This window comes from Anopheles gambiae, chromosome 2, assembly GCF_943734735.2.
Source record: "Anopheles gambiae chromosome 2, idAnoGambNW_F1_1, whole genome shotgun sequence".
NCBI lineage: Eukaryota > Metazoa > Arthropoda > Insecta > Diptera > Culicidae > Anopheles > Anopheles gambiae.
Genome location: NC_064601.1, coordinates 51,198,390 through 51,210,902, shown reverse-complemented (window position 1 = coordinate 51,210,902; position 12,513 = coordinate 51,198,390). Strand labels below are relative to the sequence as shown.

The following is a 12,513-nucleotide window of genomic DNA, read 5'->3' as shown; positions in this document are numbered from 1 at the left end:
CGTGAATTTCCAGTGCAATCGCTTCCTGCCGACCGAATCCAGGAAATGATTCGGTTCGCGCGTGTACAGGAACAAGTTTTATTATATCAGAAATTTTATTACTTTTCTGGTGCTAACTTTCTTTACATTTTCTTTTTTTTCTTTCTTCCTTCTCTACCTCTCTGTCTCTGTCTTTGTCTCTCTCTGTCTCTTTCTCTCGGTCTCGCTTTCCCTTTCTTTCATCGAAACGCAATGCCCGGAACCGTTGATTACTTGCAGTCCCCCCGGAGCGGATGGTGATACGTGATCAGCTCGGCATGGAGCGCACGACGGTGGCTGGACCGTACAGCGAAGGGGACAACATCAAGCTGCGCTGTGACGTGTACGGTGGGCGACCAACACCAACCGTGACCTGGTACCGGGACGGCGTGGCAATGGTGGCCGACACCAAGTACATGCCACTCGGGAAGCACCTTCGCAGCGAGATTGCGCTCGGGCCACTCACCCGCCAGGACCTGCACACCAAGCTCGTCTGCCGGGCGAGTAACCATGCCCGGGCGAATCCGGTGGAGCAGTCCGTCCAGATCGATATGAATTGTGAGTTTGTTGGCGTTTGGTGGTTTTAAGTGGTTGTCTTCACTAAATGATTTTTCCTATTCTGTTCAACTTGTTTGCTCAATTGCTTTCCGACCTCGTGTCCAGTTGCTCCACTAAACATAAGACTGATCGGCGCCCATCAGCCCTTGTCGGCCGGCCGAAGATATGACCTTCTGTGCCAAAGTGCTGGTTCACGGCCAGCAGCTTCCATCACCTGGTTTTTGGACGGTGTGCGGCTGGACAAAAGCAAAGAAACCGTAAGTAAACCGTGTAGACGCACACGTGGTCTACCACATATCTGTACCAGCACACTTGCGAGCTAACCCGCTTTGTTTCCGACACCCGCAACGGTGACATTTTGACCACGGTTCGCAACATTTCCCCGTGGCAGACGTCGGCCGACGGCAACCAAACCACAAGCACACTGTCCATCGTGCTGAACCGAACCGATGCGGGCAAATATTTGTCGTGCAAGGCGTACAACACGTACGTGCAGTCGGACGCCCTCGAGGATGGCTGGCAGCTGGACATTCAGTGTAAGTATGCACCTCAGCAAGGGGAACCGCAACCGTTTGGCGCTAACGCCGTTCGATATCACTTGCAGACGTTCCGGACGCGTCCGTCAGACTCGGCAGCTCCCTGGATCCGGACGCAATCCGGGAGGGTACCGACGTTTACTTCGACTGCATCGTCAAGGCTCACCCGGCCGTCTACAAGGTCGAATGGAAGCACAATGTAAGTGTCCAGTTTTCACAGGGGGCAGGTTTTTTGTTGTTGTGCGGTGCATTTCATGTTGAATTATTTTTGCTGCCCTTCTTCTCTCGGCCAATTTACCAACAACGGAAATGCAGAACAAAACGCTAACACGCAACATATCGCAGGGTGTCATCGTTAGCAAGCACTCGCTCGTTCTGCAGGGCGTCTCTCGAACCACGGCCGGCAACTACACCTGCGTCGGCTTCAACGCCGAGGGCGAAGGCAGCAGTCCCACGTTCGAGCTCAATGTGATGTGTAAGTGAATAATTGAATTTTTCATTTTCCACCCGGTTGACGAGAGAGAAAGTGTGGGACCAGCGGGCCAGTCCCACTGGTGCTAGAACAAAAGGGGTATGCGGGGATGAGTTTTGCCATGCTGTCACGTTTCGTTTCTTGCGCTCGCTTTGCAGATGCACCGACCTGTGCACCCAACCAGCCGCGGGTGTACGGTGTAGCCAAACAGGAGAATGCCGAGATACGCTGCGTCGTCGACGCTAATCCACCGGATGTGGAGTTCAAGTGGACGTTTAATAATTCAGCCGAAAGCATCGACGTACAGGCGAGCCACATTTCAAGACTAGGTAATGTATGCCAAATTGAGAGCGGAGATTTGATTTGTACCTAAAATCCTTTTGCCTAGTCCTCTTTGTTGAACTCCTCCCCGAGATCAGCGGGCAGGTTGTAACTGTGCAAAGCGATAAAGTACCAGAAAGTGCCCTGATATCATCGGAGCAACGGGTTCAGCGTTCGTGTTCAACTCGTTCTCCGGTTTTCGGGTTCATTTTAATTCCAGTTGGCTGCATAACTTTCACTAACTCGCTTGTTTCTTTCTTTGTTGTTTTTTTTTTGTTTTTTGTTCTGGCAATATCTTCTCTGCCTTTGCGTTTGCGTTTGCTGGCAAATAAATGATGAACCCCCGGGGCCACCTGCCACCGTTGCAACACACACTCTCGCAGGCACATCATCGATCGTATCGTACACGCCAATGATCGAGCTGGACTACGGTACGCTGCTCTGCTCGGCGACCAACAAGATCGGCAAGCAACGACAGCCGTGCGTTTTCCACATCATTGCTGCAGGTGAGTTTTCCAACCGAATCGTTACCGAGAACGAGACGATGAACTCCGCATCGGATCTGGGATGGAGATTACTCTAGGTTAGATGTCGTACGAGTTTTTTTTCTCCTTTGCTCCAATAACTCTCACTCGTTTGCTCGATTCCAAGCGTTTTTGTGCAAGCGGTCTGTTCGGTGCAAGTTTGATGAGATTTTTTCACTCGGCTGAAAGATTTGTTTCAAGCTGGACATGTTTTCAATTCGCTGAACGGATACTTTGGGTCTGGCAGCTTATTGTTCTTCTTTTAGTCGAATATGAATGTTTGTGATGGCTTAATAATAGATTCTGGAATTACAGCACCATTCAGCAACAACTCTTAGATTCAACTTGTGCATTCATTCGATTTTGTAAATTAAATTAGTTTCAACAAGTTCGCTCAGGGTTGATTTGCTGCTAACATGCTGCTGGAATATTCTTATCAACTTTCCTGTGTGGGGCAAACTGATATTGGTACGCTTAGACTGATACCGTAAGCGAGCACATTTCTGTACTGTTCTTCCTTAATCAGGAATTTATAATGAAATCTCATAACCTCACCGACCTTCCGTCATGCTTCAATCGATTGAGTGAGTTTTCAGAACAGCTCACGGAAGCATATTTACAGCATCGTCCTCTTCTCCAACCCGTGGGTGGAAGATAATCCAATCGCACTCGCTGCAGGGAAGTAAATTTTTAAATCAGTCGATTGCCTCCCAAACACCCTTGAACGAAACTATGTACAAGCTTGGAATATCAGGAAAAGACTGGTTGTTTCATACGCCCAGATCAAAACCCAAACCCGATGCACAGCTTTTTCAGTCATAGAGAAAAAGAGAGAAAAAAAAACAAAACATATTTCCACAGATCCAGTCCTGTGAAAGGCAAGCATCCATTAGCTTGTTTAGCAGTGTTTCCTATGTGACTAGCCCATACCATCCAAACGAAATGGTGGATGAGTAAGGTTCTATATTAAATCCATGGAAATGCTTCGACTAATCAAGAGGAATTGCAAAGAGAGTTGTTTTAAGCTGATTCGGGGTTGAACGGGCAGTTTATTATTTTCAAATCTGTTTTCCAGGTTTATTGGATTTTGCTCGTTTATACAAGCCGGCAACGATGGTTTAGACATTGTTGGAATATTTCTATATATTTCTTAGCTTTAGTCAACCATCAACTGTTACCGTTCTGCCGAAGCTTATACACTACACGAACGTGTGTTCGTTTACCGGATCAGTGCTAAAACATTTCCGTGCACAAACAACACGTTTGATTAGCATATTTATTGCGAAACGGTCTGCACACTATCTACTGATAGCATTAATCAGCTGTTAGAAAATCTAATGATGCACATCAAAGAGCGAGCAACGAGGAACGGAATGCAAAATTTAATTATACTAACAAAAAAGGCGAACGGAGCTAGAGATTCAAACCAGCGAACCTCAGTGAAACGTTTCGATCAAATTGAGCAATTGGGCGGTAACCGGTACACCGGTGATATTAGTGTGCTTGTGCCGGTGCCGGCGTTCGCTGAAGCCTTCCTGGAGGGATTTCATTAAGAATATTCTTCGAATAAATTTCTTTCACCGCCATCGTTGGGTTCGTTCGGTGCACCGAACAGTAAAACGGCACAAAGAAAATCAATTTTACTTATCACTCCGTTCGACAGAGCAGCGCAAATCATGCTTGATTGGGTGCCTCCGTCTTTCGTTAATGAATGAATATTTGGTTCTATTTTTCGGGGCTCTTTGATTGGTGAACTAAATTGAAAATGTACCGTGTCAGGTTATTTGTTTTAATTCAACGGTAAACGGTCAAATGGTAAAGGGAGTAATTATTTGATAAATGTTCCAGAGGCAAACCGATGTCTGCTAGCAGTGGGATGTTCGAAAGGCGAAATGGTGAAAGGAAAGCCATTCAACAACCTCTCTGGTAAAGCCTTCCGTTCAATTGTTCCAAAACACATTCGGAAGCGCAGTGAAAATTAACGAGCATAATCCAGGCTCATCTTTTGTCAAGCAAATTGTTTTGCTACACTTGGCTCCAACCATTGTGAGGTGAGTGGTGCGCTATAAAGGTTTATTATTTCATTGGTCCCGTTTATATCTGCAAAGATCCCTGGGCGGATGTCGAGGAAATGAGGCTAGTGCCCCATGGGTGCTAGCCAAAAAAGAGATTAAATATTAAATAATACGCTTAAAGAACAAAAGGATACGGAGGACGGCAACGCTCCAAGCACACCTCTTTGCGCTGGATCAACAAAAAATAAATCTTTCTTCTTACATCCTGTCCCTGAATTTGGCTCCAGAATGTTTTATTGCACCGAAAACCATGGACCCAAGTGGACCACAGTAAAAGGTTTGCAATTGTGTGTTTATGTGCGGCAGGACATGCGTTCGTGGAAAGAAGGTTTCCGTACCACACCGATCCCTGAGAAGGATAGTTACACACCCACTCGAAGGACGATATGAACATGTATCCAGCAGTCAAAAGATGGAAATGATGTTTTCTGGTTTAAAATTAAAATATCCCTTCACGGCACCACAAACGCACAGACGGCTTGGGGGGACGCAGTAAAGGCGCTTACGGCGCTGTATTTCAACCACCTGGTCAGATGCTGGTAGATCCAAAGCGTCGGTTTCTCTGTTCCTTTATTACCAGGTTGAAGCCGTAGTAGCCACATGGCTGATAGCTGATGAGTGGAAGAGCTTCGAACATCATCGTCGTGTCCGGTGCGGTGAACCCAAACGTTGGTCAAAGATGGTGTCCAAAGGGTAACAAGGTAGCACGGTAGCACGGAACAAGGGCAGCATTGCTTGCAACGGGCGGCTTTTGTGTTTTGTGTCGGTTGCGTACCATGAGAAACAAAAGAATCATCGACCTGTGAAGGAGAGGCAGCAAAAAAGGGATACACCTGTCTGCATTTTGTGGCTGTGCGAAACGCCGCCCTGCTGAAGGAAGAGGATCGCAACATGGCTCATTCTTCCATAATGCTCCTGTGGCTTTGCTCGAAGACAATAGCACAAAAAGTGGGTAAAAGTGTTGTGCGAAAGGTCGCCTTTAAAATTTTCCGGAATTTGTGGGAACATAAAAGAATGGGGGATGATACACAGCCAGCAAGGTAATGGAATGAACGTACAACGAATAAAGATAGTATGTAGATGTTTGAGCTGGGAATTAGTACCTTGTTGTGCAATTTTGTTGTTGTTGTTGATTATTCTCTTTCGTCTGGGATACGATGATATGCTGAGGTGTATGCAGTTAATCTTGTAGAAAAAAGTAGAATGCAATATAAAACGGATTCAAAGTTCCGAATAGGATAACTAAATTATATGTTTATGACAATCTAATTAGAATACACATCATCAACTAGTAATGCAAGGACCTTGAAATCAATTACTGAAACACTTATTTGTATTGTTAAAAGAAATGGACTGCCTGAAAAGAAAAGCTTTGGAGTGAATATAAATGCAAATACCTATCGCAAATAGATTGGTTTAGTTCCGTTTGAAATTTATTTTCGTTTCGTTTGAAGCATGTAATTCGTTTCGTTTGGAAACACTACGAAAAATAATAAAAATGCTACAATACAAAAAAAATTCATACAATTATAAATGCTCTGATGAAATAGTTAAAACTTGACTGATATTTCATATTTATTTGATTTAATATATTTGAAATATCGTATTCGTATCGTATCGCATTTCATATTTCATGTATTCTTTACAATTTTGATTTTATATGTAGTACCAAAAAAAATTGAAATCAGTGGATCAGAATTAAAATTAGAGAGTATAAACGTCCATGGTTAATAAACTTATCCAATTTCACAAAATACCTCACAAACTAAACAACAAAAGTCCAAATCATTCCTCCAATCCAACATCAGTTTGGCAAGCAGTGAATTTATTTTTTTTACAAGACAATCATCAACCCATTTACGAATGTAACTGCTTGCGAACAGAATGCAGAGCATACATGTGCTATCAACATGAAGAATTCTCCATTGCTCTATTTGCCAGCTCAAAACGTTGAGTTAATGATGGTGCACCTTGCGGTCATCATACCGTTGTGATTAGCTGGGCAAAGTACCGCATTTAAATGGATCGGGCAAAGTAGCCTGACACACTGTAAACCTTACGTCCTGAGTGTACCGCTAGCACCAACAACGGGAGCTTCGGGACAAACAAACATTTAAGCAAACCACCAAATTTCACGTAGCTGCTCTGGCTGCTGAGCTTCAGCTTAATTCAACAATGTGAAGCAAAGGAACACCAATCTTGGCAAACTGCGAATAAACAGAGGCGGCAGCAGCAGCAGCATCGTCAGCACTATTATGTTTTTGTGGTGACTTTGGCAAATTTTCAAAGAGACCGGTTCATTTCGAGGTTTGTTTGTGGTCTTTTAGAAAGGTGCAGAGAAGCAAAACGACTGAGAACGGTAGAGAAAGAAAAATAGTAAGCAAGGAAGATCTGAAAGGTTTAAAGGAGTAAATGGGAATGCCGAGAGTGCACCGATCTCGCATTCCTTTTCCATCCCAGTATGTGCTGCTGGGGAAGTGGCTCCTTTTGCCGCTGAAGTTTTTTGAAGTTTTATGTTAGTTTGTTTGTGTTGGAAGTTGTTGTTTGGCACCAGCACGTTGGGGGACCACTCGTACTGGCAATGGGCCGCTTTCCGTAGCTTGGCTTCATCTGGAGCATCCCTTGCCTGTCGTAATGCAAGTACAACTTTCCCGCACCGGCATTCGTGGAAAACATTTTGGCAGGGGGTAGGAAACCAGTGCGGGCTCACACAATTCCCCAACACGGCAAGTAAGTGTCGAGTACCATTGGCAGCTATTTAGGAATCACTTTTCATCAGCATCGACCGCTTGTGGCGAATGCTGCAGCTGCATTTGTGTGGCAGCAGGGGGCATGGCGGCTCGGCGTTTGAGGTGTTTGAGAGTTAATCTTATTTTTGCTTCTTCTACGAAACGAAAATACAAAAGTGCACGGACGATGGCTCGGCACCGTAAACTCTTCGCGCACCACGCCGCACATTTACTGTCACATTCGTCTTGATGCAGGTTTGGCGGTGGAGCTAACAAACAACCAATTACTGCTTCTTCTCGGGCAAAAAAGGAAAGAAATGCTTTCCCAACGTAACAGACGATGGTACAGCAGGATGTTTTCCTTTCTTCATTTTTGCAGCACTGCTGTGCTGCTGATTCTATTACGCTCACAAAGAAAAATCATTTCATCACCTGGCTGGTTTATCGAACGCTGATCGTCAGCTGTGCAGCAGTAGCATCAACGAAGGAACGAACGTCTAATTGGAAGTGCACTTTTTATGAGCACTAGCTCGGCTGGATGTATGGGCGTCCATTTTTATTCTACTGGCTGAGCTTCCCACGTGCACTGGACAAGCAATACGTTCCAATTTAGCACGTGGAGCGCACCCGTTCGCTATGAGTCGTAAGGCCATTGAAGTTCGGAATTGGGCTTCTATGGTCGATGCACCACAGCGCTCGGATGATACCTTCCATTGCAACGGGCGCTTTTTCCCACTCTCATTCTCTTGATCTCTCTCTCTCTCTCTCTCTCTCTCTCTCTCTCTCTTTCTTTCTCTCACTGTAGGTCGCCCAGATCAAGTGCACAACTGCACTGTAGCGAACGTGTCCATGACGTCGCTCGCCGTGCGCTGCTACGAAGGGTTCAACGGTGGGTTAGCTCAATCTTTCTTTCTCGAGCTACGCGACAGCCATTCGCAGGAGATGCGCTTCAACAATACATCACCCGTACCTCGGTTTACCGTACCGAACCTGCATCCAAGCGCCGTCTACCAGCTGGCCGTGTACGCCTTCAACTCCAAGGGTCGATCGGAACCGTACGTAATGAGTGCCGCCACCCAGCGACTGCCCGAGAAGCAAATGAAGGACTCTGAAAAGGGTAAGTTTCAATGCCGAGCCCATCCCAGTACCCCAACATGGAGCGTCACATCTTGCAGGATCACTTATCACCCCTCTCTCCGCGTTTGGTTCGTTTTGATTGCAGTGGAGCGGCCACGATCTCCACTCCCCCTTACGCCAACCCTGTCCATTGCGATCGGGCTGGCTGCGGCTGTGCTTATTGGCAGCTGTGCCATTGTGTTGGCGCTCAAGTTTCCGTGCGGCGCGAGTGGCCGGCGGAACAAGGAAACGGCTCAGGGAACCACCGTACGGACGTCGTCACCCGGACCGAGCGACAAGAGTGTCGCCAGCAAGGAGTACGATGGCAACGAGAGCGACGAGAAGAACCCGGACGTTATTCCGGACACTATCGATTCGGACGATCAGGTAAGGAAGAGCTCGGGAAGGATGTAATTATTTGTGCCATCTGTGCGATGCATAATTTGGTAGCTCTCGCAAAGTCACAACAACACTAGAGCATCCAGTGTCTCCATTAGAGGCTACTCTATGTACCTGAAATACTTTATTGCTCTACTGATGTAACAATTATCTTCGATGAAGAATAGTTAAACCCGTTGGGCTAATTCCACTATGAATATGCACTCAAATTAATGCACGTAATGCTAATGTCCCTGCGTCCAACTTATCCAACTTATCTTCTCTTAGATGGAGTACATTAAGCGAAGGCAACACATATCGACCATTGACACAAACAGCCCGAGCAGGTTGCTGCTGACGACAACTGCCCCGAACCAAACCTTCATCGGTTCGTCGATGGCGGCCGCTCTGCATGCAAACCACTCCTCCACCCTTGGGTACTGCACGCTCCGCAACGGCACCCCGCAGGCATCGAACTCCATCACGAACGTGTCGATGTGCCACATGCCCTCGACCTTCACGACGGCCTCACACACCACCTGCACCCTACCCCGGCATCCGGTGACGGCTGGCACTGGTGCAGTAGGCCCGGGCCCGCTCACCCCGAACGCACACCACTGGCCGTCGTACGGTGGAACGATTGCTGGCGTCCGCAACATTACCGCCATCTCCGTGACCAGCAACCAGGGATCGCCGGCACCTCCCCCACCATCGGCCATCGCGATGCAGCACCTCGGCCCGACGGCCCGGACGCGAGTGTGCATCGGTCTGCCCGAGGACGAAGTGTCCGCCGATACGCCCCTCATGATGAAACGCGAAAGCACCGTATGACTATAGGAGTCTCACAGGGTCGGTGATACGGCCCTGTGAGAGTGCGCCGCGGTGTCTCCGTTCCTCACGCGAAGGGGTAGTAAGTTCGGGAAGGTGTAGCTTCCAGCATTTCGACCGTGATGGCACCGGCAGAGTCAATCTAACTGTGCGGTCCAGCGGCTTTGCTTCCAATGGAAGCCATCACTACCGCACTGGACTGGACGGGTGCTGAAGAAGAGAGCGGGAGAAAGACCAAACGTCAGCTGCCACCAGAATTCCAGCTGCTATGGCACACCGACACAGCTGTTGAGCTTTTGTTCGTTTGGCGTTCATTAAAACCGTTGTATCATTTTGTGATATGAATACGCTGTGAATAGTAGTCGTGTCCTTGCTGTGAGCAGATCATCGAGGGGGTAAGTATAGTGGCGTTGAGATTGTTGGTCCCGGGCGGTGCAGCAGACCAAAAGTCACACAAAAAAGTAACAATCCAGCACAGGTAAGGGAAGTATAGTCACAGTTCCATCTGCACCTGCAATAGGGAGTGAGAAAGAGAGACACAAATGGCCAAAGGGATACAGAAAAAAAACATTAGTGAGCTTTTTTCCAATGCAACTGAGTGCAATCGACCTACGATTTGGTTCTGTAAATAGATGTAAATAGTCAAACTTAAGCTCAAGTCACTATAGGAAGAGAAATATGTCACATTACGCATCTCCTCACCTGCAGCAGATTCATCTCAATAGTCAAAAATTATTAAATCGTTTTTGAGCAAATAACACGATGCAACTAGAGGTGATCTGTACCAACGTAAGCGAAAGATGATCATAAAAGCAAGCAACTTTGAACTAACTTTAGACACATACATCACAAAACGAAATTAAACAGTACACAAAAGGAAACCCCCTGTATGCTATTAAGCAAATTAGACCCAACTCAACATACTAGCTAGCGAATAATAAAGCCCCAAACTCAGTCAAATCTAACTCGAGCTCCCCGTTCCCGAGAGCTGCCAGGCAAGGGAATCGATTGTCAACGTGAAGGAACACTACCTAGTAGGATGGGACACAGGCATGAAGCTACGATGTGAGCGCATTGCACCAAACCACACACCTCCGATTGTGCCACCCATGCGAGTGGTTATCTATTTTTTTTCTCCAGCGATCTTACCATGTTCGATAAATTGGATAAGCACGTCTCTAGGTGGCTCGTCCTATGGGGGAAATGCTTGCCCGAATCGGTACACGTTGCTGCTGGCGGTGTGCTGCTTACCGACGAGCACCTTGCTTATCACAGTGGCTGTACTTTGGCTATATCTTGATAACAACGGGAAATGGGAGGAACGAAAGACGCTTCGGTAGTCTTTCCGTTGCATAACGACGACGACACACTAGTACACAGTGCATACCGGTGCGCCAGAACGACGGAGTGATTGATGACGTTAAAAATGGCATTTTTTGCTGCTGTTGTTGTTGTTGTTGCTATATATCTCCCTTGTACTATTGGAAAAGACTTCGATGTAAGGCCAATGTCGGAAGCCACTATCTTGCGGGTGTAATATGAAGCTCGTTTTAGCTCGAACTTCCCTGCCCGTTACAGCTGTCAACACAATCGATGATGGATGTTTTCTTCTTTTTTTTTGCTTCTTCCACCGATTTACCGAGCTGGGTTGTGCTGGATGGGGAAATTGGATTTTCACCTACGGAATACAGTGTATTGATGGTATAATTTTTTGTAATTTATTCGCTTTCAACAGTTGTAGCTTTTATGCAACGGTATTTTTTATTATTTGCTTTTTAAAGTATTAGATTATAAGGAAAACATGAAATGTCAAAATATTTGCTCTTGTGGTTTCCATAACAGTACGAAACGTCATTTTCCTACGTTGTTCTATAACACTAATTTTTCCTCATTCGAGTAAACTTCTCGGCCACTCAAGGACACTCCAAATGTAGTATAATTATTTTTTAAATTGAAATTGCTAAATATTGCTGCAAACCAGTGATCGCCATGTACAGCAATAGCACGTCACAGAAATATATACCACGATCAAATGCAGGCACACATCTCATAATCAGCTCATCTGCCTTCGGCGTTCGCAGTAGGTCCTGGGAAGGAAGCGTACGAGTTTGATTTGGTTTAAAATTGAATGTCACAGGACTGTAAATATGTAAAATTACCTGCAAACACAACCAACCAAACCAGATAGAGCAAAAAAAAAAATCACAAGTTAGTCGAATGATCAAAATCAAAGGAAAAATCGCCTCCGCACATTGCGAGCACAGTGAGGGAAAACAAACAAATCAAAAGTTAGATTCTTTATCTAGATATTAATATCAATACGCGAGGTCTAAAGGGCTGGGCATAAAATGACAGGACACTGGATCTGTGGACTCACTTCACACGGTGGAAATGGGGAGTGTATGGAGAACTGAGCAAAATGTCCTACTATAAGTATTATCGATCGATTAGTTACAAAATGGAAACAAAACACTGCAGCATGTTAAGGTTGATAAGCGGTGTTGAAATCCGGTCGAGTCGTTTTGAGAATGTTTGAAAATATGAAAACGAATCTTGAGCTCAGCACTCGCAGCTGTACGGTGCGAAGGTGCAAGGGAAATTATGATTATGAATTGCAGTTGTAAATAAAATAGATAAATTTATAAAACATGAATTCGTGGTCACTTTTCTGTATTTATCCAGTGTTAAAATTTGATGACATTTTTTTCTTGTTTTAATTAAAAAATTACTACGCAACATCGGAAACGTCATTCAAGCGTTCAAATTTGCGATAATGTCCAGCATCGCAAACAATGCATTTGCGGAAAGAACTCCAAAGCTATAGATGTTGTTCGGTGAAACAACATTAATACAATCCACTTATTATCTTCCAGAGCAAATGCGAAATGAAAAAGCAAAATAATATATCCGGTCCGCCAGTAAACCGTTAAAGCCTTAAATTAAATAAATTAATTTCAA

The 12,513-nt window shown here is 45.6% G+C and overlaps 1 protein-coding gene across 12 annotated transcripts in view; it reads left to right on the top strand.

Moving 5' to 3' along the window:
• LOC1274072 (neural cell adhesion molecule 1) overlaps nt 1–12,208 on the top strand; it is a 136,066-nt gene extending 123,858 nt beyond the window's left edge. For all 12 annotated transcript variants that reach the window (XM_061641712.1, XM_061641722.1, XM_061641719.1 and 9 more), the window contains 10 exons: nt 259–576; nt 682–833; nt 968–1,112; nt 1,181–1,311; nt 1,428–1,587; nt 1,743–1,913; nt 2,289–2,411; nt 8,039–8,350; nt 8,456–8,736; nt 9,016–12,208. In XM_061641712.1, the coding sequence (XP_061497696.1) occupies nt 259–576; nt 682–833; nt 968–1,112; nt 1,181–1,311; nt 1,428–1,587; nt 1,743–1,913; nt 2,289–2,411; nt 8,039–8,350; nt 8,456–8,736; nt 9,016–9,558 (2,336 nt within the window). In that variant the 3' untranslated portion in view covers nt 9,559–12,208. The remainder of the gene's footprint in view (nt 1–258; nt 577–681; nt 834–967; nt 1,113–1,180; nt 1,312–1,427; nt 1,588–1,742; nt 1,914–2,288; nt 2,412–8,038; nt 8,351–8,455; nt 8,737–9,015) is intronic.
• Nucleotides 12,209–12,513: the final 305 nt, after the last annotated feature.